This window comes from Papio anubis, chromosome 3 (assembly GCF_008728515.1).
Source record: "Papio anubis isolate 15944 chromosome 3, Panubis1.0, whole genome shotgun sequence".
In the NCBI taxonomy this organism is placed as follows: domain Eukaryota; kingdom Metazoa; phylum Chordata; class Mammalia; order Primates; family Cercopithecidae; genus Papio; species Papio anubis.
In genome coordinates this window covers 147,050,260-147,075,341 of record NC_044978.1, presented here as the reverse complement: position 1 = coordinate 147,075,341, position 25,082 = coordinate 147,050,260, and the positions used below count along the sequence as shown (strand labels likewise).

The following is a 25,082-nucleotide window of genomic DNA, read 5'->3' as shown; positions in this document are numbered from 1 at the left end:
ACGTGGAATTAAAAGATTATGGAAGGGTTATCAATTTTCAAAAACAAGTTCTAGAATATGGAAGTAAATGGCTGAGGGAGGGTAAAGGACAAGATTATTGAGACCATGAACCAAACCAAATGCACCTTCTAACTGATGCTGTATCACTTTGTTCTACTCCTCAGCTGTTTTTCCAAAGATGACTAAGACAACATCTGCCTTACCAAATATTCAAATTCATGCCTCAGCAAATTTAGACACCTTCAGGGTATTCCTAAAGTTCTATATGCAATGATCAACGGCCTCATGTTTGCCTGTCACTGGTACAATATTCCTCTTGCCTAAAATATATCCTTGCTATTCCTTCAAGAACCAGATTAAAGCTCCTTGTTCCACAAGGGAGAAAAACTAGCTAACAAGGATAACAGGTTTAAGAAGCTCCAAATCAACAGGTCTTTTATTGCATCATTTAAATATCACAAGTAGGTCTTAGGAGTCATCTGGCATCTTCTTTCTGTAGCTGGATAACTGGGCAGAAAAAAAAAAAAAAAATCGGTCATTCCCATCAATACACTTGCCTAGAAAAGTACTAACCTTTTGTTTTGTACTATATTCTAAATGATCTAAAACATACCTCAGGACTATGACTTATTGATTCATGGTAAACTATACATAGTAAAATGCATGCCAATTCCATCTTTTATTCTGTCAAATTTACTGTGTTCCAGAATGCTTAAGTCCATTTTCTATGACTACAACTCCAGTTTAAGTCTTTTAGTAAATTTAGAGCTTCATTCAACTAAAGCAGTAATAAAACTTAAGACACTACAAGAACTTACCTTAGATCTTATTCATCAGCCTGCTGAACAGTTCCTTTTTCAGAGACATAGATACCATCCAAAAATTTCCTGATATCCTTGTTTTTAACTGTTGTGGCTTGCTGAATCAAAGCCGCTACAGGAGAGAAGATACAGCAATTAATACATCAGCCTAACCCATCTTAAAAAGAATATATTTTATTATATGCTCTACTTAAAATTTCAGAATGTTACCTTTTTAACTTCACAATTTAAAAAGCTAACCAAATAAAAATTAGCAAAATATTGTATTTTAAACAAGATTTAGATAAAATCTTGTAGGCATAATTAGAAATAGTAAACATACAAACCTGAATTTGAAACAAGTTCAATGTCATTTCCTTCAAGGATTAATTCATCTTTCTGGGCTTGAGATACTGAACAAGCAACACCTAAAAGGGGAGAGGACATGTGCATAGCATCAACACCAAACTAGATCTGTGTAAAAAATATTTAAATTGCAGAGGCACTAATTTATTCCATGTAAAACTCCATGCACCAAAAGAACCTTGTCTTAAGATTTTGGGGCCAGGCACAGTGGCTCACGCCTGTAATCCCAGCACTTTGGGAGGCCGAGGAGGGTGGATCATGAGGTCAGCAGATCAAGACCATCCTGGCTAACACAGTGAAATCTCATCTCTACTAAAAATACAAAAAAGTAGCCGGGTGTGGTGGCACGTGCCTATAATCCTAGTTACTTAGGAGGCTGAGGCAAGAGAACCACTTGAAGCTAGGAGGCAGAGGTTGCATCGAGCCGAAATCGTGCCACTGCACGCCAGCCTGGGTGGCAGAGCAAGACTCTGTCTCAAAAAACAAACAAAAAAACCATTTTGGTTTTACAGCACCTGCCTTACCTGTGCCAGAATCTTATTTGTGTTCCTACTTGAATGAATCACAGTCCTACGGTGGTTACTCCTTCGGTGATTTAATTAAGGTATTCAATTTGCCAGAATTTAGTTGTACAAAGCCTTGTGCAAGTCTTACTTTAGACCAGCCTGGACAACATAACAAGACCCTCCCTCTACAAAAAATTTAAAAAATTAGCTGGGGTCAGGCACAATAGCATTCCTTGAAATCATGAAACCAGCCTGGGCAATGTGGCAAAACAGTCTCTACAAAAAATAAAAAATTAGCTGGGTGTGGTGGCAGACACCTGTAGTGCCAGTTAGTGGGGTGGCTGAGGTGGGAGAAACACCTGAGCACAAAAGTGGAGGCTGCAATGAGCTGAGATCACACCACTGTACTCCAGCCTGGGCAACAGAACAAGACGCTGCCTCAGATAAAAAGCACCAATCTTTAAAATTTTTTTTAAACCTACAGTATTTACTATGTATTACGCATGCACTGTTATTTTTCAACTTTAAGTCATTTAATCAAAGATGTTTGCAATTTTAAGCTACGGAGAGATGATACGCCCAAGGTGGACAGTGAGAGCTGAAATTTAAGCTAGGCTATTAACCACTACTCATGTAGTTTTCTCTTTAGATTTTAAAGGTTCTTACGACAAAGAAATGGAGTGATGGATGTGTTAATTAGCTTGATTTTGTCATTCCACAGAATATAAATGTATTGAAACATCACATTGTGCTCCATAAATACACACCTTTTGTAAATTACAAGTCTTTAAAATATTTCATTTGCCAAGTTAAATACAACCACCACTACAAACTACTCCAATGTATCAACTTTCTGAAATCGTAATCAATAATGATATAAACCCTCAAGTAGCACCAACAGTTACAAGTGTAATCAAGAGAATTCTAAAATAAATCTGGTTTTATTCAGCACAAACACAACACACCAGCCAACTAAACTATGAAAGAGGCTGGGAGTGGAAAAGGAGAAAAAAAAATATGAAGGAAAAATTTCTTAATTCTATCTGAGGGTACGCACATACCTGGTCTCATCCGAACCCTGCGGATGTATTTTTCACCCAAGAAATTTCGGATTTCAACAAGAGACCCATTCTCCTGGATAACAACGTTGATGGGGAAGTGAGCATACACAGACCTCATCTTGTAACGGAAGCCCTATATTAAATAAGCAAGCTATTACCAATGCTGAAGAATATTTTTAATAGTTTTAAAATTTTGTAAGAACTGTCAACTGAACCAAACTTTATAAACATTGTTCTGTCTATTCAGTGGACTGTAAAGCTCCTTACAGAGGCATTTATTTCACTCTCTCTCATGCCCTCAATGAACAATGCTGCCCTCTTTTAATGAGAACCCCAAAGCCCTCATGTCTGACATTAGACTAACATTTACTGAGTAGTACTAAGGTACAGCACATGGCCAAGAACTGAAAACCATTTCAGCATGAACTTTTTATCCTGAGGGGAGAGAAGGTGGGTTGGAAAGAATAGGGACCAACAGACAGAAAACTCAGAAACTACATCATTTTCTATCCTAACGAGGGGTCCTGATGGTGAGATTTGATTGCCACCTAGTACTGCAACTGTAGATTTCCTATTTTAAAAAAAGAAAATTCGGAAGATGTGAAAATTCACCATTAGCCTACTTTTTAAAAACTGCACCCATCTAGCCATGCATGGTGGCTCATGCGGCAATCCCAGTACTATGGTAGGCCAATGTGGGAGGATCCCTTAAGCTCAGCCTGGACAAAACAGGGAGACCCCAGTCTTGATTCAAAACCCCCCCCACCCCCAAACAGAAAAAACAAACATGTTGTACCCCTCTGGTCTTTGCTCTCAGCTCTATCGCTTGAAGACCCAGAGATGCCTATTTTTGCCAAGTTCGTGTGTATTACACCAAATAAAATGCATAACCCATTCTCTGAAAGAGACATTTATGCTGTATAAAGCAAAGGTTTGAGAAACCTCCCTTTCCAAAACAAAGAAGTCTGATTCATCTGCTTACCAGTGTAACACCCTTGATCATGTTCTGTACATGACTACAAATAGTCCGAACGGTAGCCAGTTCCTTTCTGTTACCCCACCATTTGTCAACCCGAAGCTGTAATAGAAAAACGTATTCTTTCCAGAAATATGCAGGCTTAAAAGATAACAGATCACTTACCCAATTACTTTAAGATTCTAGAATTAACCCTAATCAAAGCACATGGTTTTCAACTGGAAAAATCCAACCACCTATAAAACCTCCCAAAAGTTAAGCTTTGGACAAGTTGCAACAAACTTCCCTTCTGGAAAATTAAATCATCAGGTGTTACAGACCTACTGCCGGTTCCTAGAATTTTTACAAAGCAACCACTAGGAAAATAAACCAAACTTCTAACACTATTAAGACGTGTCACTGACGACCACTACATTTGAGCTTTATATAATTCTCTGTGTTAAGAATCTGGTTTTTCAATTTCACTAACGGAAAACTGGCTGGTATTTTGGACAGCAACATTTAAAGCTAAAACACTGAACCTCAATTCGAAAATTGTTAAAGTAACCAAATGTGACGCTGTTATAAACCACCGTCCAACGAGCAAGTGAATTACCAGAAGAAAAACCCTCACCCTCTTTTTTTTCTTTCCAAGAAGACTGAGTTCTACATTGATGTGATTGAAGTCCCTCCGCAGGGTTCCTCTGGGGCCCTTCACGATAACTGTGCGTCCCTTCAGGGTAATGTCGACTAGAAGAGAGAACACACTCGTCAGGCCACACAACGCTTGGAACGTGTAGTAAAGATGTATGAAAAAGATATCAAGTCTCATACCATTTTCTGGAATGTCGACAGTCTGATTGCTGAGAATGGTCTTCATTCTGAAACACAAACACTGGGGGTGAGGCCGACCCAAGGCCCGTTTTTCCACCAAACTACGCCGCACAGAGCTCCACTCCTACCGGAGACTGCCAGGCGGAAGTTCCGGAGACGATATTGGAGGACGGGACACCGACAGCGGGCCCCAGTGCGTCCCAGCCCGGAAGGAGCAGCCCCAAAGCGAGAGTTACGAGGCCCAGCAGGCGAACTCCCGCTCAGCCCAACCCTGGAAGTTCTATCCGGGCGGCGCCATCCTGGCAAGGCTGAGGGGCGGGAATAGGCCAAAAAGCCCAAAACAGGATTCGCATCCGGCGCCGCCAAGCTCATATGGCGCTTGCCGAGCTGGGGGACAAACAGGACAAGGTTCCGAGAGTGGGAGCCGCGCCACAGCCTTTCCCAGAACAGATGGCTTCAGATTCCTAATGCCCCGCGAGCACAGAAACATCCTCACCTTGCAGTAGACGCAGCAAAGAAAGAACGTCTTTCGTCATTACGTACTTGTATCCCGTAAGGGGGGGGCCTGCGTATTGCGTCATAAGTGCGCGACGTCACGTAAGGCTAAAGCAGCCAATCATGGAGCAGCTCGGCTGTTTGTCGTAAACGGAGCGACGTGTTACCGACCTGTCCTTTCCCGGGAGTTAGCGATCTCTCAATCCCTGCACTGCGCTAGTTGTAAAGAGGAAATGTCTCTACGCTGCGGGGATGCAGCGCGCACCCTGGGGCCCCGGGTGAGCGGCGGGGCGAGCGGGTTTGGGCGTGGGGTGGGGGGATCCTATCCCTTCAGAGCGCCCACGCCCAATAATAAAGGTCAGTGCATTTACTTCTAGCCAACGCCAGTTTTAAACATTTTTCGTGTAATCTCATGTAATTCTTCTACCAACCGCAAGATATTGATATAGAGTCTCTGGCATCAGTTTGTTTGAAAGTGTCTCTGGGCCGGCACTAAGGACTTATTTTCTGTTTAGAGTGGTTTGTACCCTATATTTATGGAGCACTGCAGTGAGCACCCTACATAGCTATTCTGTATTGGACTCTTACTGTGTGTAAGACACCACTCTAGCCGCAGAGAACACAAACCTGTCCTCTAGGCTTTAGCTGCAGACATTGAGAAGTGCAGTAGCAATCGTGCAACACCCTAACAGGCACTCTTTTTGAGTTGTCGAAGGTTCTTTTGCGTTACATGTGCAGACTCGCGGATTTTGTAGTGTTCTGGCTGTCTCGTGCATGTTTGTGTTAAGATGTAAAAGCCGAATACCATGATTTCTTATGTTCTTGACTGCCATGTTCAAACACAGAAAAAATGTAACCTAGAAAGTAAAATCGTTCATCCTGGCCAATGTGGTGAAACCCCGTCTCTACTGAAAATACAAAAATTAGCTGAGCGTGGTGGCGCGCGCCTGTAATCCCAGCTACTCGGGAGGCTGAGGCAGGAGAATCGCTTGAACCCGGGAGGCGGAGGTTGCAGTGAGCCGCGATCGCGCCACTGCACTCCAGCCTGGGCGACAGAGCGAGACTCCGTCTCAAAAAAAAAAAAAGGTAAAAAACGTTAGGCTTGGTTTTCCCCCTTCCAGTTATCTGAAACCAACTGGGCGTTATTAACCTACTTTTAAACAATTATGCTTATTCAAAACTCGAGAGATTTATTGCACACTTCACTTTAAACGCCCCTGATTCAAGTCAGGACCAGAACAATTTTAAACTGTGGCACCTTCTTCAGTTATTGCAGTTCAATCTTGTTGAAAGACAAACATGTAGTTCCTGGTAGGTGGAGTACATGAAAGTGTGATGTATATTAGATAGTTCCAGAGATTTCCAAATCAATTCTAAACTCAGTAGTAAACAGTCAACTCTTATTCTCTTTTAGGTTTGGTTCCTTCAGTCATCTTTTATATTACATTCTAATGCCCTAGAATACTAGAGCTCCTAGTTTGACATAATTTCTGAAACACTTTTTTAGGTTTACCAAAAGGCTTACTTTTAGGTGTTATGATGGGTTAAAACTAAATTATTCCGGACTCCACTAAATTAATGTCATAATGAACTCTTTCATTAGGTATTTGGGAGATACTTATGCAGCCCAGTCAGACCATTAAGTTCCTTGCCAGATGAAAAAAAGGAACTCTTACAGAATGGACCAGACCTTCAAGATTTTGTATCTGGTGATCTTGCAGACAGGAGCACCTGGGATGAATATAAAGGAAACCTAAAACGCCAGAAAGGAGAAAGGTAATTGAAAATTTGAGATAATTTTAAAGTCCCATTCCTTTGTTGTGCATTATTTTCAGATATAACCAAGCCCTAGAATCTGTTTTTTATGTCAGACTTGTTAAATTTAGCTAAAAATCATTAGAAAGATGTGATAACACAACTAGACAGAACAGGTAAGCAGATGAAATTGTTGGAATCTTTCTCTTTTCTATGTGCCCTTACTATGTTACACTGCCATCTCCCCATTTTCTACCCAGCATCCAACTTCTTCAGAGTAGAGATTATTGCCTTACTACTAGTCTGTTAGATCTGGGTTACTAGGTGTTGATGATCTAACGTGTGCTTCTCCTAGTCAATTTACATATGACCTATGGATACCTTACCTTAATTTAAAAGAGTTGTGGAATTTTATGTAGAAGGTAGATTGTGTTGAGAGAGAACTTAATCCAGCTCCTTCTGTATCACAAGTGGATGGAAGTCATGGAGAACCAAGGATTCACAATCTCCACTCCAAATTTTAGATCTTTTTTACGTTGAGTAACCACTATAAAATCTAGAATATAGAGCAGACAGTGCACTGTTGTGATCTTACGTCACTCTAAACAAATAGAGTACTTTTTGGCAGTATCATTCATGAAGGATGAGATATTCAAAAACTCATTCTCTTATTAGAATAGTGTAACTCTGGCTTTGCAAAAAAGGTAGACATGAGCATAGTGCCCTGTTACACTCCATTATTGGTGTTTTCTTTTTTTTTTTAATTTTTTTTGAGATGGAGTTCGCTCTTGTTGCCCAGGCTGGAGTGCAAATGGCACGATCTTGGCTCACAGCAACCTCTGCATCCAGGGTTCAAGCCATTCTCCTGCCTCAGCCTCCAGAGTAGCTGGGATTACAGGCATGTGCCAGCACGCCCAGCTAATTTTGTATTTTTAGTAGCGACGGAGTTTCTCCATATTGTTCAGGCTGGTCTCAAACTCTGGACCTCAGGTGATCCACCTGCCTCGGCCTCCCAAAGTGCTGGGATTACAGGCGTGAGCCACGGTGCCTGGCCCCATTATTGGTGTTTTCTTTTTTTTTTTTTTTTTGAGACGGAGTCTTGCTGTGTCTCCCAGGCTGGAGTGCAGTGGCATGATCTCGGCTCACTGCAAGCTCCGCCTCCCGGGTTCACGCCATTCTCCCGCCTCAGCCTCCCAAGTAGCTGGAACTACAGGCACCCGCCACCACGCCCAGCTAGTTTTTTGTATTTTTAGTGGAGACGGGGTTTCACCGTGTTAGCCAGGATAGTCTCGATCTCCTGACCTCGTGATCCACCCACCTCAGCCTCCCAAAGTGCTGGGATTACAGGCTTGAGCCACCACGCCTGGCCTATTGGTGTTTTCTAAAGTGGTTTGAGCAAGGCTGAATTTGATTCTGTGTTCTTACTCTTATGACAGAAATTATAAGAGTTATTCTAAGATTATAGAAACAGTATTAACTAGGAATTGTAATAGAAGAAATTAACTTCAAAGCTGTGTAATTATTTGGCAGCATATTTGTTAATCGTTATGTTTGACTTTCCTTAGGTTAAGACTACCTCCATGGCTAAAGACAGAGATTCCCATGGGGAAAAATTACAATAAACTGAAAAACACTTTGCGGAATTTAAACCTCCATACAGTAAGTTGTCAAAGTGTAAACTATCCCTCTTAACCAAAAGCCGTGTTTCTACATTTATATAGCTTAAAAATTATTAACAAATATATAAATAATAGCAAAGAAAGTAAATATGTTAAGTGATACATTACTACCAGGAATGGAAATATATTTAGAATCATTTTTCCTGCAAACAAAAAGATTTTTTGCCCTACAAGTTTGGAAACAAAGCTTTGTTTGTTTTATATTGCAAATTAGATATTTGTTTCATTGGAAAGAATATAAAATTAAATGTGAAGCTATGTCACATACACAATGCCATATATAAAGCACGCTCTTTTACCTATAACTGTTCAGTATATATTCTTTCAGACTTTTTTATTTGCACATATGAAGTATATACATTCATAAAGTTTTTAATTTAAAAATGAGAGTTTGGCCGGGTGTGGTGGCTCACACCAATAATTCCAGCACTCAGAAGGCCGAGGCGGGAGGATCACCTGAGGTCAGGAGTTCAAGACCAGCCTGGCCAACATGGCGAAACCCCGTCTCTACTAAAAATACAAAAAAAAAAAATTTGCTGGACTTGGTAGCATGAGCCTGTAGTCCCAGCTACTCGGAAGGCTGAGGCAGGAGAATCACTTGAGCCCGGGAGGTGGAGATTGCAGTGAGCCAAAATGGCACCACTGCACTCCAGCCTGGACGACAGAGTGAGACTCCATCTTTAAAAAAATAAAAATTCAAGTCTGTCCATTCTTATATAATTGTGTAAGGGAGTACACCTCTATAGGACATGCTCACCACACTCTAATTTTAATATAGAGTTTGGCAGTTTAACAGCCTCTTTTTTTTTTTTTTTTTTTTAAGACAGGGCATTGCTCTGTTGTCCAGGCTAGAGCGCTGTGGCACAATTGCCTTGACCTCCCAGGCTCAAGTGATCCTCCCTCCTTGGCCTTCTGAGTAGCTGGGAGTATAGATGCACATTACCATGCCTAGCTAACTTTTCGATTTTTTGTAGAGGTGGGGTTTCACTATGTTGCCCAGACTGGTATCAGATTCCTGGGCTCGAGCAATCCTCCCTCCTCAGCCTCCCAAAGTGCTAGAATTACAGGCATGAGCCAGCGCACCTGGTCTTAACAGCATTTTTGAATAGTGGATGTCTTCAAAAATATGTTGTAAACAATGAGCAGTTTAAAATGTCTAATCACAGTCACCAATTGTTTAGTTGGTGGATATTGTCAACCTAATGGTGTTCCATTTCCTTTTGTACACAGGTATGTGAGGAAGCTCGATGTCCCAATATTGGAGAGTGTTGGGGAGGTGGAGAATATGCCACCGCTACGGCCACGATCATGGTAGGGCCAGCCTCAGCCTCTACAGCTTTAGTCTAGAAACTGAAAGGGAATATGTTCTGTCTTCTTCCTAAAAATGTGCGTTATGAATCTCTGGTCAGATTTTTCATTACATTTGCATTTATGAAAAATATTAAGAAAAAACCTGATGGAATAATCCAACCTGTTTTGATCTCACTCTTCTCTGCATAAATCTGTTATTGGTTGTTTCATTTATGTGATAGTTAATCACACGCTGCCTTGAGATACCTCTCCTCTCAATTTTTGGAAACATTATTCATGATTGCTTAACTTTTTGTGTGTTTTCTGTTTAATATATTCTACAAGAAGGAGCTGTGCTTTCTGTTTTCACATTCATAGAGACCTGCACATTGATCTGTTACATATTTTATGTCTTTTAAAATCATCTTTTTTGATTATTGAGTAGATGAAATGTATCTTCATAGGCCAGGTGCAGTGGCTGATGCCTGTAATCCCAGCATTTTGGGAGGCTGAGTCAGGCAGATCATTTGAACCCAGGAGTTCGAGACCAGCTGGGCAACATAGTAAAACCCTGTCCATACAAAAAAAAGTTTTAAAAAATTAGCTGGTCATGGTGGCACTTGCCTGTATACCCAACTACTGGGGAGGCTGAGGTGGGAGGATCACTTGAGTCCAAGAAGTCGAGGCTGCAGTAAGACGTGATCATGCCACTGCATCCCAGCCTAGACTACAGAGCAAGACCCTGTTTCAAAAAAAAAGTATTTTATAAACTGTGTAAGTTATAAAGAATAACAGAACAGGCCGGGCGCGGTGGCTCAAGCCTGTAATCCCAGCACTTTGGGAGGCCGAGATGGGCGGATCACGAGGTCAGGAGATCGAGACCATCCTGGCTAACATGGTGAAACCCCGTCTCTACTAAGAAATACAAAAAAAATAGCCGGGCGAGGTGGCAGCGCCTATAGTCCCAGCTACTCGGGAGGCTGAGGCCGGAGAATGGCGTGAACCCAGGAGGCGGAGCTTGCAGTGAGCTGAGATCCGGCCACTGCACTCCAGCCTGGGCGACAGCGCGAGACTCCGTCTCAAAAAAAAAAAAAAAGAATAACAGAACAGACACCTTCATACCTCCAGTTTGAGATTAAAACATTAGCATTTTCTTTGAATCCCCCTCTGTAGCCCCTAAACTGTATTTTAGAATCCCATTTTTCAGTTGTGTTTCTATTTTGTTTTAAGAAATGGGGGTCTCACTCTGTCACCTAGGCTGGAATGCAGTGGCATAGTCATAGCTCACTGCAGCCTGGAACTCTAGGCTCAGGTGATCCTCCCATCTCAGCCTCCCTGAATACCTGAGGCTACAGGTACATGCCACTATACCCAGCTAATTTTTAGAGACAGGGTCTCGCTGTGTTGCCCATGCTGGTCTCAAACTCTCAACAATCCTCCCACCTCAGCCTCCAGAGTAGCTGGGATTATAGGAGCAAGCCACTGCACCCTGCTTTGTTTTTTAAATTTAAATTTTGTGTCCTTTCCTGATCCCATCCCCTTTTCTCTTCCCTGAACACTATTATTATTGCTGAGTTTATTTCCCTTTCTTTTTAGTTGTATCACATATATTTGTGTTCCTTGACTATCATTTAGTTTCGAATGTTTCAAATTTCTTATAAACAGAACCAAACTGTATGCATTCTTTGCAACTTGCTTTATTCTCTCAACATTATGTCCTTAAGGGTCATCTGTCTATTTGATTTAAATTGTAACATTTCTCTTTTAGTTGATGGGTGATACATGTACAAGAGGTTGCAGATTTTGTTCTGTTAAGACTGCAAGAAATCCTCCTCCACTGGATGCCAGTGAGCCCTACAGTACTGCAAAGGCAATTGCAGAATGGGGTCTGGATTATGTTGTCCTGACATCTGTAGATCGAGACGGTTAGTGTGTCATGGTGGCCTCTACCAGAAATTGGCTCTAAATGGTGACATCATCTTGAGCAGTGGATTCTTTTATTTCTAGATATGCCTGATGGGGGAGCTGAACACATTGCAAAGACTGTATCATATTTAAAGGAAAGGTACTTATTTTTGCATTTGTTTGTGTAATTTAAGGACCGTTTTGGACCCACATGAGTTTAGTTTAAGTTCTTTACCTTGAAGCAGGGATTATTCACTTTTTGGGGAGTTTCATAGTTTTCTGATAATTCACTGGAAATTATGTACACGTTTCTTTGGAAAAAGCATATTTGTATGTACAGATACATATTTGCAGAGAATTTTAGGGGGTCAGTAACATGAACTTATCTATAGACTTTTAGCCCATAGAATCCCTCCCTCATATTAGAGCATTAGTCTAAACTTTGAATAATTTTCTTTAAAAAGTATAAACCTGGTCTTCTTAGTAATGATTTTTGTTTTGTTTTGTTTTGAGATGGAGTCTCACTCTTTTGCCCAGGCTGGAGTGCAGTGGCGCCATCTCACTGCAACCTCCACCTCCTAGTTCAAGCATTTCTCCTGCCCCGGCCTCCCGAGTAGCTGGGATTACAAGCCCATGCCACCACGCTCAGCTGATTTTTGTACTTTTAGTAAGAGACAGGATTTCACCATGTTGGCCAGAATAGTCTCGATCTCCTGACCTCAATTGATCCACCCACCTGAGCCTACCAAAGTGCAGGATTACAGGCCTGGGCCACCGCGCCCAGCCTGGTTTTTTTGGTTTTGTTTTGTTTAAGAGACAGTCTTGCTTTGTCATCTAGGCTGGAGTGCAATGGCCTGGTCATAGCTCACTGCAGCCTCAAACTTCTGGGCTCAAGCAGTCCTTCTGCCTCAGCCTCCCAAGTAGCTGGGACTGCAGGTACACACTACCACGCTCGGCTAATTTTTTTTTCATTTTTTTTTTCAGAGACAGAATCTTGCTGCATTCCCCAGGCTCATCTCAAACTCCTGGCCTCAAGCAATACTCCTGCCTCGCCCTCCCAAAGTGCTGGGATGATTCTAATTTTCTACAACTCAGTACTAGTTTGGCACCTAAGCACACTTAGTAAATTTTTTAAATGATTCCCTAGTATTTTCTGTTTTCTATTTACTATAGTTCATTTTTGAAAAATCTGTTTGCAGCCCACTGTTTATTTTACAAGCTTCAATGGGTCTTAGCTTGCAGTTTAAAAAAGCAGTAGAACCAAGCACAGTGGTTCACGCCTATAGTTCTAGCACTTTGGGAGGCCAAAGCAGGAAGATTGCTTGAGGCCAGATGTTCAAGACCAGCCTGGGCAACATAGGGAAATGCTGTCTCTACAAAAAATAAATTTAAAAAAAAAAGTAGCTGGATGTGGTAGCATGCGCCTGTAGTCCTACCTGCTTGGGAGGCTGAGCAAGAATGCCGATATTAGAGGGATAAAGTACAGTGAGCTATGATGCACTGGGCAGCAGAGCAAGACCCTGTTTTGGCCACAAAAAAAAAAAAGGCGGTAGTGGCTCAAGCCTGTAATCCCAACTTTTTGGGAGGCGAGAAACAGGCAGATCACAAGGTCAGGAGGTCGAGACAATCCTAACTAACTTTCTGTGAAACCGTCTCTACTAAGCCTAAAATTAGCCCGAGGCGAATGGCCCGGCATAGTCCCAACTTCTTTCGAGCTGAAGAATAGCAATTTCCAGGAGGCCAGACTTACGATGAAGCTGAGATCAACGCACACTCAGCCACAAGCATTTCAACGAACTCGTCTCAAAAAACCAGAATTACTTGGACGTATTCTTTGAACATCTCATATTCATGATAAGGGTGTACATGTAGTCTTTTCTACATCTGTTCTTCCAGGGAACAACTCTAGACACTTTGCCAGTGGGTTTATGAAAAAATTTGTCAGCTGTTTCAGTCATTTTTGCTGGTGTCAAAGGGAACAGCTCTGTGACCCATTTCACATTATAATGCTTGGATGAATAGATATAGCCACAACATAAATAGGAAGATTAATGTTTAGCTCATACTTTGTTTAACAAAGCTCATGACTCAGCAACCCAGAAAATAGTTTTTAAAACCCATAGTACTTGTGAAATATTTGCCTAGAGGAAAGGAGGAGAGCATGATTTGATAACTTTTTAAAGAAATCAAAATTAAAGCAATCAAATAATATTCACATTTATATAAGAAATATCTCAATTTACTTTCCAAAGAGTAAAGTTTTATATTTGATGTTTTGATATTTCATATTTTAGTTTCTTACAATTATTTACTTTTTCTAAAACCTACTCAAATTAGGTTTAAAAGTCTACTATATATAATTTGAAATTTTATTCAGTTTGCCTACAGGTGTGTTTTAACCACTGCGTACATAGTATTTAATGTTCCGCTTTTTTTTTCTTTTTTTATAATGGTTCATGTATGAACATCTGTATGTTCATACTTTGCTTGGCAAAGTTCTAAAGGTTACTGTGTTGAAACATACTGAATGAGTACCGATAATTTCTGTTTTGAGCAACAGGTATGTCAGTTCTTTCTCTCTGTTTGATAATTCTCTTTTTTCCCCCTAGGAATCCAAAAATCCTTGTGGAGTGTCTTACTCCTGATTTTCGAGGTGATCTCAAAGCAATAGAAAAAGTTGCTCTGTCAGGATTAGACGTGTATGCACATAATGTAGAAACAGTCCCGGAATTACAGAGGTGAATACGTGTACAAAGTAATGTTGGAAAGTTAGGTGGGTCAAAATATGCCATATATACTTACCTTTTCCAGGGGTGAACTTTGCCATCGACTTTTACAAAGGAAACTCTATTCTTTTTTGTTTTTTAGGAAAACTCAGTCTATGTCTGTTACATAAAAATCAGAAAATATCACCAACAAAAACAGCATAAATATCATCCATAATAGTATTTCCACCCAGCAATATCAGTTACTTAGTGTTTATATTATAAACACTATATTTATACTGCATAATTGTATTTTTATATTTATAATATACTTAATTTTTATATTATAAACATTAAGGTGTTAATTCATATTACTAACAGTTACTGTGTGTGTTTTAATACACACAAATAATGAACACCTTTTTTTTCTTTTTTTTTTAAATAATATCAGACTGCAAATTTCAATGAGTTGTTTGTTTCCCCCTCCCCACAAAAAAGTTTTCGAAGGAGGGAAAAATTACACTAGAGCAATTGCTTTGGTTGTAATTCTAAAGAAAAGGCTTCAAAAATATATTCGGCTGGGCGCAGTGGCTCATGCCTGTAATCCCAGCACTTTGGGAGGCTAAGGCAGGCAGATCACCTGAGGTTGGGAGTTCGAGACCAGCCTGACCAACATGGAGAAACCCCATCTCTACTAAAAATACAAAATTAGCCAGGCGTGGTGGCACATGCCTGTAATCCCAGCTATTCGGGAGGCTGAGGCAGGAGAAGAATCGCTTGAACTCGGGAGGCGGAGGTTGCAGTGAGCCAAGATCGCGCCATTGCACTCCAGGCTGGGCAACAGGAGCAAAACTCCATCTAGAAAGAGAAAGAAAGGAAAAAAAAATATATATATATATATATTTATACACATACACAGCACTAATATGTGTAATGAATGAAAAACTCATGGCTCACGCCTGTAATCCTAGCACTTTGGGAGGCCGAGGCGGGCGAATTACCTGAGGTTGGGAGTTCAAGACTAGCCTGGCCAACATGATGAAACCCCGTCTCTACTAATATACAAAAAATTAGCCAGGTGCAGTGAAGCGCATCTGTAATTCCAGCTACTCTGGAGGCTGAGGCAGGAGAATTGCTTGAACTCGGGAGGTGCAGGTTGCGGTAAACCAAGATAGTGATAGTGCCACTGCACTCCAGCCTGGGCAACAGAGCGAGACTTCAAAAAAAAAAAAAGAAAAACTCATATCATTCAGATGTACTTTTTTAAAAAGGTAGACACTATGCTTTCTTACTCCTAATAATTTCAGTAATTAAGAGTAATTATTGGCAAGTAACACTCATGTAAAAAGTAAGGATTATTATCCACATCCATTCAAATTTTAGAAAAATGAACATTTTAAGCTTCAGGCAAGATTAATATCATTTTTTCTTTAATTTAGCATTTAGCAGTGATTTGATTAGCTTCTACATATGATCTGTGTCATAGAACCTGAAATAAGTTAAACAATAACCATCATTTTCACTAAATCATAAACAGTAGAGACCATAACTTAATTTCAGTGGAGAAATTCTGTTAAAAAGTAATTTCTATATTGTCAGTTTCAGTCATTTTTACATTCATAAATTTGTTTCTTTCCTGTTAACTAGTGTCTGATGAAAAACAATTACAGAAAATAAAGCTGCTTTAGAATTGAAATGAAACCCGGTTTAACATCAGAAGCTTTCTGGCCTTTTGGCTTAAATGATAAGTCATTTAAGCCACGGTACACAGCCTGTTGCAACCTTGTCGTGATACCACCACCAGTGGGTGCCAGTTTCCCTGGTTTCACTTAAGAAACATGATCCTTTCCAGTGAAAATTCCAGAATCATGCATTTCTTTACCTAAGAGGTGGCAGTGTTGTGTACTCACCAGCAGAGGGCAGCTTAGTCTTCAGAAAAGAAATGAACATGAAAGTTTCAACCCTCTGACGTGGGTTCAGCTTATTTTTTTCTTTGTTCAGCATGGAGACTCTCTTACTTCTGCTTTTTTTTCCTTTCTCTCCTAGTTTTTCGCTTCAGAATTCTGGTTTCTCAATGCATAAACTGAAATAATTTCTTCCATTGTACTTTTCTCTGCCCCAGGCTTGAGGCAGAGCTAGGGAGCCCAGTGAGGCCTTTTCTTTCCTAAATTAACAGTTAGGCATTTGTGCATAAATGCTACCTTTCAACTATGTGGTTTAAGATAATGTGCAGAATGTACTTCTCTGGTCTTTCAGGTTGCTTGCGTAACTATGTACTTGGTTGAACTTGTTGTAATTCTTGCTGACAACAGTCCTGCTGTTTTCCAGTAAGGTTCGTGATCCTCGGGCCAATTTTGATCAGTCCCTACGTGTACTGAAACATGCCAAGAAGGTTCAGCCTGATGTTATTTCTAAAACATCTATAATGTTGGGTTTAGGCGAGAATGATGAGCAAGTATATGCAACAATGAAAGGTAAAGAAATTGAAAAATGAAAAAATCTTTCCCATCTAATTTGAGTAATAGCAGGAACCCACTCACTTTGAAGGCCCTTCTAAGAACAAAGTATATGGTTATATAAATGGCAGCATAAAAAGAAAACCAACTTGCACATGCACCCCCAAATCTAAAATACAAGTTAAAAAAGAAAATAAAGCAAAGGAAATAAATTTTCTTGGGATTTCATGGAGTGACATGCATGAAGCTCAGGATATGAAATTTATATCCCATTTTATTCCCCATCCTTGCATCCACTGATAGCATGATTTCATTCACTTTTCTCATTCTATCATTGGACACTTTTGGAGAGCCAGCCAGGTACCAGGCACTGACAGTTCATAGATCAATGAGACTAATCCAAGCCTCTGAGAAAGAGCTTACTTGTAGCATTGTCACATAACATGGTGTGCTTTGGAGTTTGCTGAACCTTAGTCCCATAATTCCATGTACTTTGTGATTCTTGGACTTTTTAAACTTTGGGAATAAAAGTTTTAATTTTAGCAGAGGATCCTTAGATTGCTTGTAGTTATTTAGCGGTTCAAAGAGTAGTAAGTTCATATAGTAATTAAGAGCTGCTGTTTACCAAATTGAACGCAGTTTATTAGAAAGGTTCTGATACGTCACAGTTTAAATCACAGCCCCCATAGCATATCTTGTGCATTGAGTAAAAACCTAATGCAACACATTTGCTCTATAATATAGGTGCATTCAGGTTTTTGCATATACCATTTCCCATACCTTTTCTGCCAAACAGACTCCTACTCTAAAACACCCTCCACGACTATTTTAACATTTATTCTGTACTATTAGAAGTATTTATCCTTGTATCTATAAGCCCTACATGACTGTCTTAATTATTACTGTTTTCAGTCCTTACTACAGTCCCTGGCACATAATACTTTTGAATGAATAGGTGTTATCTTATTCCCCAACATGAGGATTATGGACTGTCACAAAGTTCACACCATTTTTAAATATTCCTCAGGAAAATTATGGTTAGGTCTACAATTAAAGTATTTGCTAATGTAATTTGTGCTTTTCTTCCTACAGCACTTCGTGAGGCAGATGTAGACTGCTTGACTTTAGGACAATATATGCAGCCAACAAGGCGTCATCTTAAGGTACACGTATCTGGATTTGCTTTTTTTTTTAAGATGGAGTTTTGCTCTTGTCGCCCAAGCTGGAGTGTAGTGGCACGATCTCGGCTCACTGTAATCTCTGCCTCCTGGGTTCAGGTGATTCTCCTGCCTCACCCTCCTGAGTAGCTGGGACTACAGACGGGTGCCACTACATCTGGCTAAATTATATCTATAGATATAGATATAGATATAGATATTTTTGTTGTTGTTGTTTGACACAGAGTCTCGCTCTGTCACCCAGACTAGAGTGCAGTGGTACAATCTCAGCTCACTGCAACCTCCACCTCCCAGGTTCAAACGATTTTCATGACTCAGCCTCCTGAGTAGCTGGGATTACAGGCACGAACTACCACACCCGACTAATTTTTTTATATTTTTAGAGACGGAATTTTGGCATGTTGCCCAGGCTGGTCTTGAACTCCTGAGCTCAGGCAATCCACCCACCTTGGCCTCCCAAAGCACTAGGATTACAGGTGTGAGCCACCACACCCGGTCAGTTTTTTAATATTTTTAATGGAGACAGGGTTTCACCATTTTGGCCACGCTAGTCTTGAACTCCTGACCTTAGGTGATCCGCCCGCCTCAGCCTTCCAAAGTGCTGGGATTACAGGTGTGAGCCACTGCGCCCAGCCCATGTATAGCTTTTGACTCCCAAAAAATCATAACTACTAATAGCCTTCTGTTGACCAGAAGCCTTACCAATAACAAGAGTCAATTAACACACATTTTGTATGTTACGTAAGTGGGCCTGTGCAGTTACCATGTTGTTCGAGGGTCAGCTGTATACTGGTAAGTCCCAGTTTTATTATCTACATAAATCAGCTACATTGGTACATATTTGCTGCCTCCCCCATTTTCTCTACAAATTTCACAACTCAAGTGAACCTAGAGAAAAAGAATTTAAAAGTTGGGAAATGGCACTCATTTACACTTGGTTATTGTGTAATTTGTTTTTTGTTATGTTAGAGCCAGAGGCGAAGTAAGAATGGGAAACCATTGTTTCTGTTTCTGTCATGGACGTTTATCCATTCATTCAAGAAGCTTGTGTTGAGCAGTGACCATGTGCCAGTCACAGTGCTAAGCAGAAGATACAAATTGAGTAAGACAGTCTTGTCCTCAAGAATCAGATAGGCATGAGTAATTCTTGAATTTACCTGTTAATGAAGGAAAAATACAGATAAATAATCTCTATAGATAATCTCTTCTTTCTCTGTCCTTTGGAATAGCCAATGTAGCACAAAATTGATATGCTTCCCTGCCTCTATAATTCCCTGTATTTACATCCCAGTAGAGTGGCCAACAAGTAACTAGCAAACAGGGAGGAGGGAGAGGACAAAAGCCTGGGGGTGGAGGCAAGATAAATTATGCAGTGAAGAGTGTTCTGCGTAAATGGGTATAGACTTTCTGCAGAATCAAAGAGGAATTCTAAAATCTGATCAGAAGTAATTATTTAAATCTAGGTTGAAGAATATATTACTCCTGAAAAATTCAAATACTGGGAGAAAGTAGGAAATGAACTTGGATTTCATTATACTGCAAGTGGCCCTTTGGTGCGTTCTTCATATAAAGCAGGTAAGGTAGATTGCGGGGCATGGTTTTATTTAGGCCATTAACTTTCCACATTAAGTTCTACCACCAATCACTAAAACTCTTGACAAATTGTAATACCTTTGGTGGTCTTGGTAGAGGGCGTAGTTTTTTTTCCTGGAACATGCTTAGGAGCTTTGCTCCATGGGGATCATGTTAAGGAAAAGTTTCTCTTAATCCTTTGTTTCTTAAACAAATTCAGCCCCTTGCTTTGTAACTCAGCTACTATATAGTAAAAGCAGAAACAATTGGTTTATTGATTTATTCTATGTGTAGATTTCAGTAGTGGATTATTCAGAAATGACAGAGCATGTCAAGCGTCTAATAGGGTTTTCTGAGAAATACATATTTATTTGGAAATGTTGCCAGCTGCATCTCCAGACTACCAATTTCAATCAATTTAAGCACTGAAAAGTATCTGTTTGATAGCATTGCTTGCGTCATTACATTTCTTTGTATTTTTCCCCCAGAGGCAACAGAAAAATATCCATAAGATTATTTTTCTCCGTAGAAACGTTTAGTGGTTTTACTAGCTACAATGCAGTTTTTTTTTTACCTTTGGAATTTCAGCTCTTATTTTAATCAATAGCTTGAATTGATTTATGAAAATAAAATCAGTTTCCAAGGGATAAAAAGTCACGTGATAATGATTGTGAGAGGATCCATAGAACATATCTGAAGACTGAATTTAATCTAGAAAGTGTTTCTGATGTCCCTGTCAGTTGAACTTAACAATTACAATTATTAAGAATAAATAGGCTGGCCAGGTGCGGTGGCTCACGCCTGTAATCTCAGCACTTTGGGAGGCTGAGGCGGGGGGATCACGAGGTCAGGAGATCGAGACCATCCTGGCTAACACAGTGAAAACCCCGTCTCCACTAAAAATACAAAAAATTAGCCGGGCATGGTGGTGGACGCCTGTAGTCCCAGCTACTCAGGAGGCTGAGGCAGGAGAATGGTGTGAACCCAGAAGGCAGAGCTTGCAGTGAGCCGAGATTGTGCCACTGCACTCCAGCCTGGGTGACAGAGCAAGATTCCATCTCAAAAAAAAAAAAGAATAAAGAGGCCAGGCAAGGTGGCTCATGCCTCTAATCCCAGCACTTTGGAAGGCAGGAGGATTACTTGAGCCCAGGAGTTCAAGGATCCAGTGAGCTATGATCATGTCACTACAACTCCAGCCTGGGCGACACAGCAAGATACTGTGTCTCAAAATAAAAATAGGCCGGGCGTGGTGGCTCAAGCCTGTAATCCCAGCACTTTGGGAGGCCGAGACGGGCGGATCACGAGGTCAGGAGATCGAGACCATCCTGGCTAACACGGTGAAACCCCGTCTCTACTAAAAAATACAAAAAACTAGCTGGGCGAGGTGGCGGGCACCTGTAGTCCCAGGTACTCGGGAGGCTGAGGCAGGAGAATGGCGTAAACCCGGGAAGCGGAGCTTGCAGTGAGCTGAGATCTGGCCACTGGACTCCAGCCTGGGCGACAGAGCGAGACTGCGTCTCAAATAAATAAATAAATAAAAATAAAAATAAAATAAAAAAAAGAAACAGCTAGGCCAGGTGAGGTGGTATGTGCCTATAGTCCCACCTTCTTGGGAGACTGAGGCAGGAGGATCGCATGGGCCCAGGAGTTCAAATAGAACTTGAGCAATATTGTGAGACCTCATCTCTTTATTTTTTATTTTTTTATTATTTTTGTTTTGAGGTGGAGTCTCTCTCTGTTGCCCAGGCTGGAGTGCAGTGGTGCAGTCTTGGCTCACTACAACCTCTGCCTCTCGGGTTCATGCCATTCTCCTGCCTCAGCCTCCCGAGTAGCTGGGACTACAGGCACATGCCACCACGCCCGGCTAATTTTTTGTATTTTTAGTAGAGACGGGGTTTCACTGTGTTAGCCAGGATGGCCTCGATCTCCTGACCTTGTGATCCGCCCACCTCGGCCTCCGAAAGTGCTGGGATTACAGGCGTAAGCCACCACACCTGTCCGACCTTGTCTCTTTAAAAATAAACTAGGTATTGGCCGGATGTGGTGGCTCATGCCTGAAATCCCAGCACTTTGGGAGGCCGCGGCGGGCAGATCACAAGGTCAGGAGTTCAAGACCATCCTGGCCAAAATAGTGAAACCCCGTCTCTCCTAAAAATACAAAAATTTAGGCCGGGTGCGGTGGCTTATGTCTGTAATCCCAGCACTTTGGGAGGTGGGTGGATCATGAGGTCAAGAGATCGAGATCATCCTGGCCAGCATAGTAAAACCCCATCTCTACTAAAAATACAAAAATTAGCTGGGCATGGTGGTGCACACCTGTAGTCCAGCTACTTGGGAGGCTGAGGCAAGAGAATAGCTTGAACCCGGGAGGCGGAGGTTGCAGTGAGCCAAGATCCTGCCACTCCACTCCAGCCTAGCAACACAGCAAGACTCCGTCTCCAAAAGAAAAAAAAATTACAAAAATTAGCTGGGCATGGTGGCGTGTGCCTGTAGTCCCAGCTACTTGGGAGGCTGAGGCAGGAAAATTGCTTGAACCTGGGAGGCAGAGGTTGTGGTGAGCCAAGATCACGCCACTGCACTCCAGCCTGGGCAACAGAGCAAGACTCTGTCTCAAAAATAAATAAATAAATAAGCTAGGTTTGGTTTGTTTTTTTTTTTTTTTTGGATCTAAAGTGATGTTTTAAATGATTGCTTTATATATTGGAGTCTAAATCTTAAATATGTTTAAATTAAACAAATTCTATTTGAAAAAATTAATGCTCCAGTATTAGTAATATTCAGTATGTTCCTATAAAGACATTTAAGGCCGGGTGCAGTGGCTCACACCTGTAATCCTAGCACTTTGGGAGGCCGACGTGGGTGGATCACTTGAGCCCAGGAGTTCAAGACCAGCCTGGGCAACATGGCAAAACCCCATCTTTACAAAAATACAGAAATTAGCTGGGTGGCTGGTTTGCTGGATGGTGGTGGGCACCTTTAGTTCTAGCTATCCAGGAGGCTGAGGTGGGAGAATCACCTGAGCCCAGGAGGTTGAGGCTGCAGTGAGCTGTGATCGTGCCACTGCACTCCAGCCTGGGTGACAGAGTGAGATCCTGTCTCAAAAATAAATAAATAAATAAAAATAGTAATTTAAAACATTTTAATGAACTAATAGCTCATCATAGTTTGGAAACCCAAGAATTTGATTCAGCGCTGACTGACAGGATGTGGGGATTTTGAAAACCAGTAATCGCAAGTGATTTAATCTTCAAGCAGCACTACTGGCAAGCTAAAAATACATATGAAGGATAGAACCACTATCAGCTTCTAGAATGGTTACAGTAATATCCTTTGAAAGGAGTTTTTCTTTTGTTAAAGAAAAATTTCTAACATATAAAAGGAAGTAAATTATGAACTTTTTGATGCTTTCTAAATTACCAGGAAAAGATCAAATTCTGGTATGTGATGAGCATTAGACTAAAATGATGGATTAGGGTCTGGTAAAGTTGGTGCTACTCCCACGACATTCGGAGGAGGTATGGAGCAGCATGGATTACTTGGCTGGGTTATGAGCCTTGGGATTTGCAGAGATTATATGTAGATACACTCATCACAGTTCTACTCATATGTAAGATGGCAAAGAGAAGTTAATCAGACTCCTCGTAAAATCAGGCCTCCAGTGCTGCGCTCTACCAGTAAGCATTGAGTCATGCTGTAAGAGCAATAGACTAAATGGAATGCTAATGGCCTAAAGAGAATGTGCCCTCTGAGCTGCTAACTTACTGCATAGGCACAACTCAGGCGGTGGGGAGAAAGCCCATTACAGATGAAGAACTCTTGCTTCCCTAGAGAGGAATAAGCTAAAGAGATTCCATCAGATGCGTCTGCTCAACTGCAACGAGGTCTGTTTTATAAACATCAGATCCAGCCTAATAATGTAGCAAAATTGCTCTTGGAAGTGAATTTTGCCAAGAGCAATACTTTGACAGTGATGAGGGAAAGATAGTGCACATAAAGTAGAATAAATGTGCAGACCCATGTATACAGTAGGATCACCCTTCGTAATATTGAGTTACTAGAAAGAATAGTAGTAGGAGACTCTAGTCATTATTACCGGGGAAAAAGGCCAAAGATATAGGGGATATTTAGGTTAGAAAAATATTGCCAGTGACGTTTGAGAAGAGGGAAGTGCCAATAAATACAAACGTCGTCTTTAAAGGGGAAACACCAAAAATATAATTCTGAAATAGTTGTCTCACTATTATTTACTTTAAATTGATATTAATGTGTTTTCCTTTTTCCTAAATAGGTGAATTTTTCCTGAAAAATCTAGTGGCTAAAAGAAAAACAAAAGCCTTCTAAAACTTCAAGACCTTCAAGATCACAGAAATTTTTTAAATTTGATTCCAGTTAATAACAGAGGTGGTGCCAGAATGCCTGGACTACAGTGGATGTACCCCACCTCTTTGCTTAAAACAAAAAAATGTCAATAGCCAGGCATAGTGGCTCACGCCTGTAATCCCAGCACTTTAGGAGGCCGAGGCGGGTGGATCACCTGAGGTCAGGAGTTCGAGACCAGCCTGGCCTGCATGGTGAAACCCTATCTCTACTAAAAATACAAAAATTAGCCGGGCGCGGTGGCTCAAGCCTGTAATCCCAGCACTTTGGGAGGCCGAGGCGGGTGGATCACAAGGTCAGGAGATCGAGACTATCCTGGCTAACATGGTGAAACCCCGTCTCTACTAAAAATACAAAAAACTAGCCGGGCGCGGTAGCAGGTGCCTGTAGTCCCAGCTACTTGGGAGGCTGAGGCGGGAGAATGGCGTGAACCCGGGGGGCGGAGCTTGCAGTGAGCCGAGATCGCGCCACTGCACTCCAGCCTGGGAGACACAGTGAGACTCCGTCTCAAAAAAAAAAAAAAAAACAAAAATTAGCCGGGCGTGGTGGCGGGCGCCTGTAATCCCAGCTACTCGGGAGACTGAGGCAGAAGAATCACTTGAACCTGGGAGGGGGAGGTTGCAGTGAGGCAAGATCGCACCATTGCCTTCCAGCCTGGGTGACGAGCAAAACTCCATCTCAAATAAATAAACAAAAAGGAAAAAAGTCAATAAACTACAGATTTAATTACAGTAATTCATTTGGCTTTTTGTTTATCTTCTTTGTCCCAATAAACAGTTGCTTGCTGTGATGTAATCTTAAAATATCTTTGTGCCGGGCGCGGTGGCTCAAGCCTGTAATCCCAGCACTTTGGGAGGCCGAGATGGGCGGATCACGAGGTCAGGAGATCGAGACCATCCTGGCTAACACGGTGAAACCCCGTCTCTACTAAGAAATACAAAAAATAGCCGGGCGAGGTGGCGGGTGCCTGTAGTCCCAGCTACTCGGGAGGCTGAGGCCGGAGAATGGCGTGAACCCGGGAGGCGGAGCTTGCAGTGAGCTGAGATCCGGCCACTGCACTCCAGCCTGGGCGACAGCGCAAGACTCCGTCTCAAAAAAAAAAATAAATAAATAAAATAAAAAAAAAATAATAAAATATCTTTGTAAGA

The 25,082-nt window shown here is 41.3% G+C and overlaps 2 protein-coding genes and 1 long non-coding RNA gene across 7 annotated transcripts; 1 reads left to right on the top strand and 2 right to left on the bottom strand.

The window, feature by feature from the left end:
* Nucleotides 1-403: 403 nt before the first annotated feature.
* Nucleotides 404-5,089, bottom strand: RPL9 (ribosomal protein L9). Of its 2 annotated transcripts, XM_009206682.4 has the most exons (8): nucleotides 5,019-5,089; nucleotides 4,523-4,569; nucleotides 4,323-4,438; nucleotides 3,716-3,811; nucleotides 2,734-2,866; nucleotides 1,148-1,228; nucleotides 819-933; nucleotides 409-507 (listed from the first exon to the last, which is right to left on the bottom strand). In XM_009206682.4, exons 2-7 carry the CDS (start codon nucleotides 4,566-4,568, stop codon nucleotides 827-829), a joined length of 579 nt encoding a protein of 192 aa, XP_009204946.1. In that variant the 5' UTR covers nucleotide 4,569; nucleotides 5,019-5,089; the 3' UTR covers nucleotides 409-507; nucleotides 819-826. The 2 variants fall into 2 exon arrangements, with proteins under 2 accessions (XP_017814132.1, XP_009204946.1); XM_017958643.2 differs by having other exon boundaries at nucleotides 404-507; nucleotides 4,323-4,569; nucleotides 5,019-5,038.
* A 48-nt stretch (nucleotides 5,090-5,137) lies between these two features.
* LIAS (lipoic acid synthetase) lies at nucleotides 5,138-24,012 on the top strand. 4 transcript variants are annotated; one of them, XM_003898593.2, is made up of 11 exons: nucleotides 5,138-5,295; nucleotides 6,621-6,793; nucleotides 8,338-8,431; nucleotides 9,682-9,762; nucleotides 11,510-11,666; nucleotides 11,749-11,806; nucleotides 14,256-14,384; nucleotides 16,680-16,825; nucleotides 17,900-17,970; nucleotides 19,449-19,560; nucleotides 23,846-24,012. In XM_003898593.2, exons 1-11 carry the CDS (start codon nucleotides 5,251-5,253, stop codon nucleotides 23,896-23,898), a joined length of 1,119 nt encoding a protein of 372 aa, XP_003898642.1. In that variant the 5' UTR covers nucleotides 5,138-5,250; the 3' UTR covers nucleotides 23,899-24,012. The 4 variants fall into 4 exon arrangements, with proteins under 4 accessions (XP_003898642.1, XP_031520511.1, XP_021794067.1 ...); XM_031664651.1 differs by lacking the exon at nucleotides 19,449-19,560; XM_021938375.1 differs by lacking the exon at nucleotides 14,256-14,384 and having other exon boundaries at nucleotides 23,846-24,004.
* On the bottom strand, nucleotides 6,701-16,554 carry LOC103884329. The gene is made up of 3 exons (XR_646877.3): nucleotides 16,262-16,554; nucleotides 7,159-7,328; nucleotides 6,701-6,770 (listed from the first exon to the last, which is right to left on the bottom strand). It is a non-coding gene; the product is annotated as an uncharacterized LOC103884329 (long non-coding RNA).
* Nucleotides 24,013-25,082: the final 1,070 nt, after the last annotated feature.

Bases quoted from the DNA above. Each gene is read 5' to 3' on its own strand.
- RPL9 (XM_017958643.2), bottom strand. From the start codon at position 4,568: ATGAAGACCATTCTCAGCAATCAGACTGTCGACATTCCAGAAAATGGT. The intron at 2,867-3,715 runs GTAAGCAGATGA...TATTTAATATAG, and splicing joins TGATCAAGGGTGTTACACTG to GGCTTCCGTTACAAGATGAG. The intron at 934-1,147 runs GTTTGTATGTTT...TCTCTCCTGTAG, and splicing joins TGAACTTGTTTCAAATTCAG to CGGCTTTGATTCAGCAAGCC.
- LIAS (XM_003898593.2), top strand. From the start codon at position 5,251: ATGTCTCTACGCTGCGGGGATGCAGCGCGCACCCTGGGGCCCCGG. The intron at 16,826-17,899 runs GTAAAGAAATTG...TTCTTCCTACAG, and splicing joins AGTATATGCAACAATGAAAG to CACTTCGTGAGGCAGATGTA. The intron at 19,561-23,845 runs GTAAGGTAGATT...TTTCCTAAATAG, and splicing joins GCGTTCTTCATATAAAGCAG to GTGAATTTTTCCTGAAAAAT.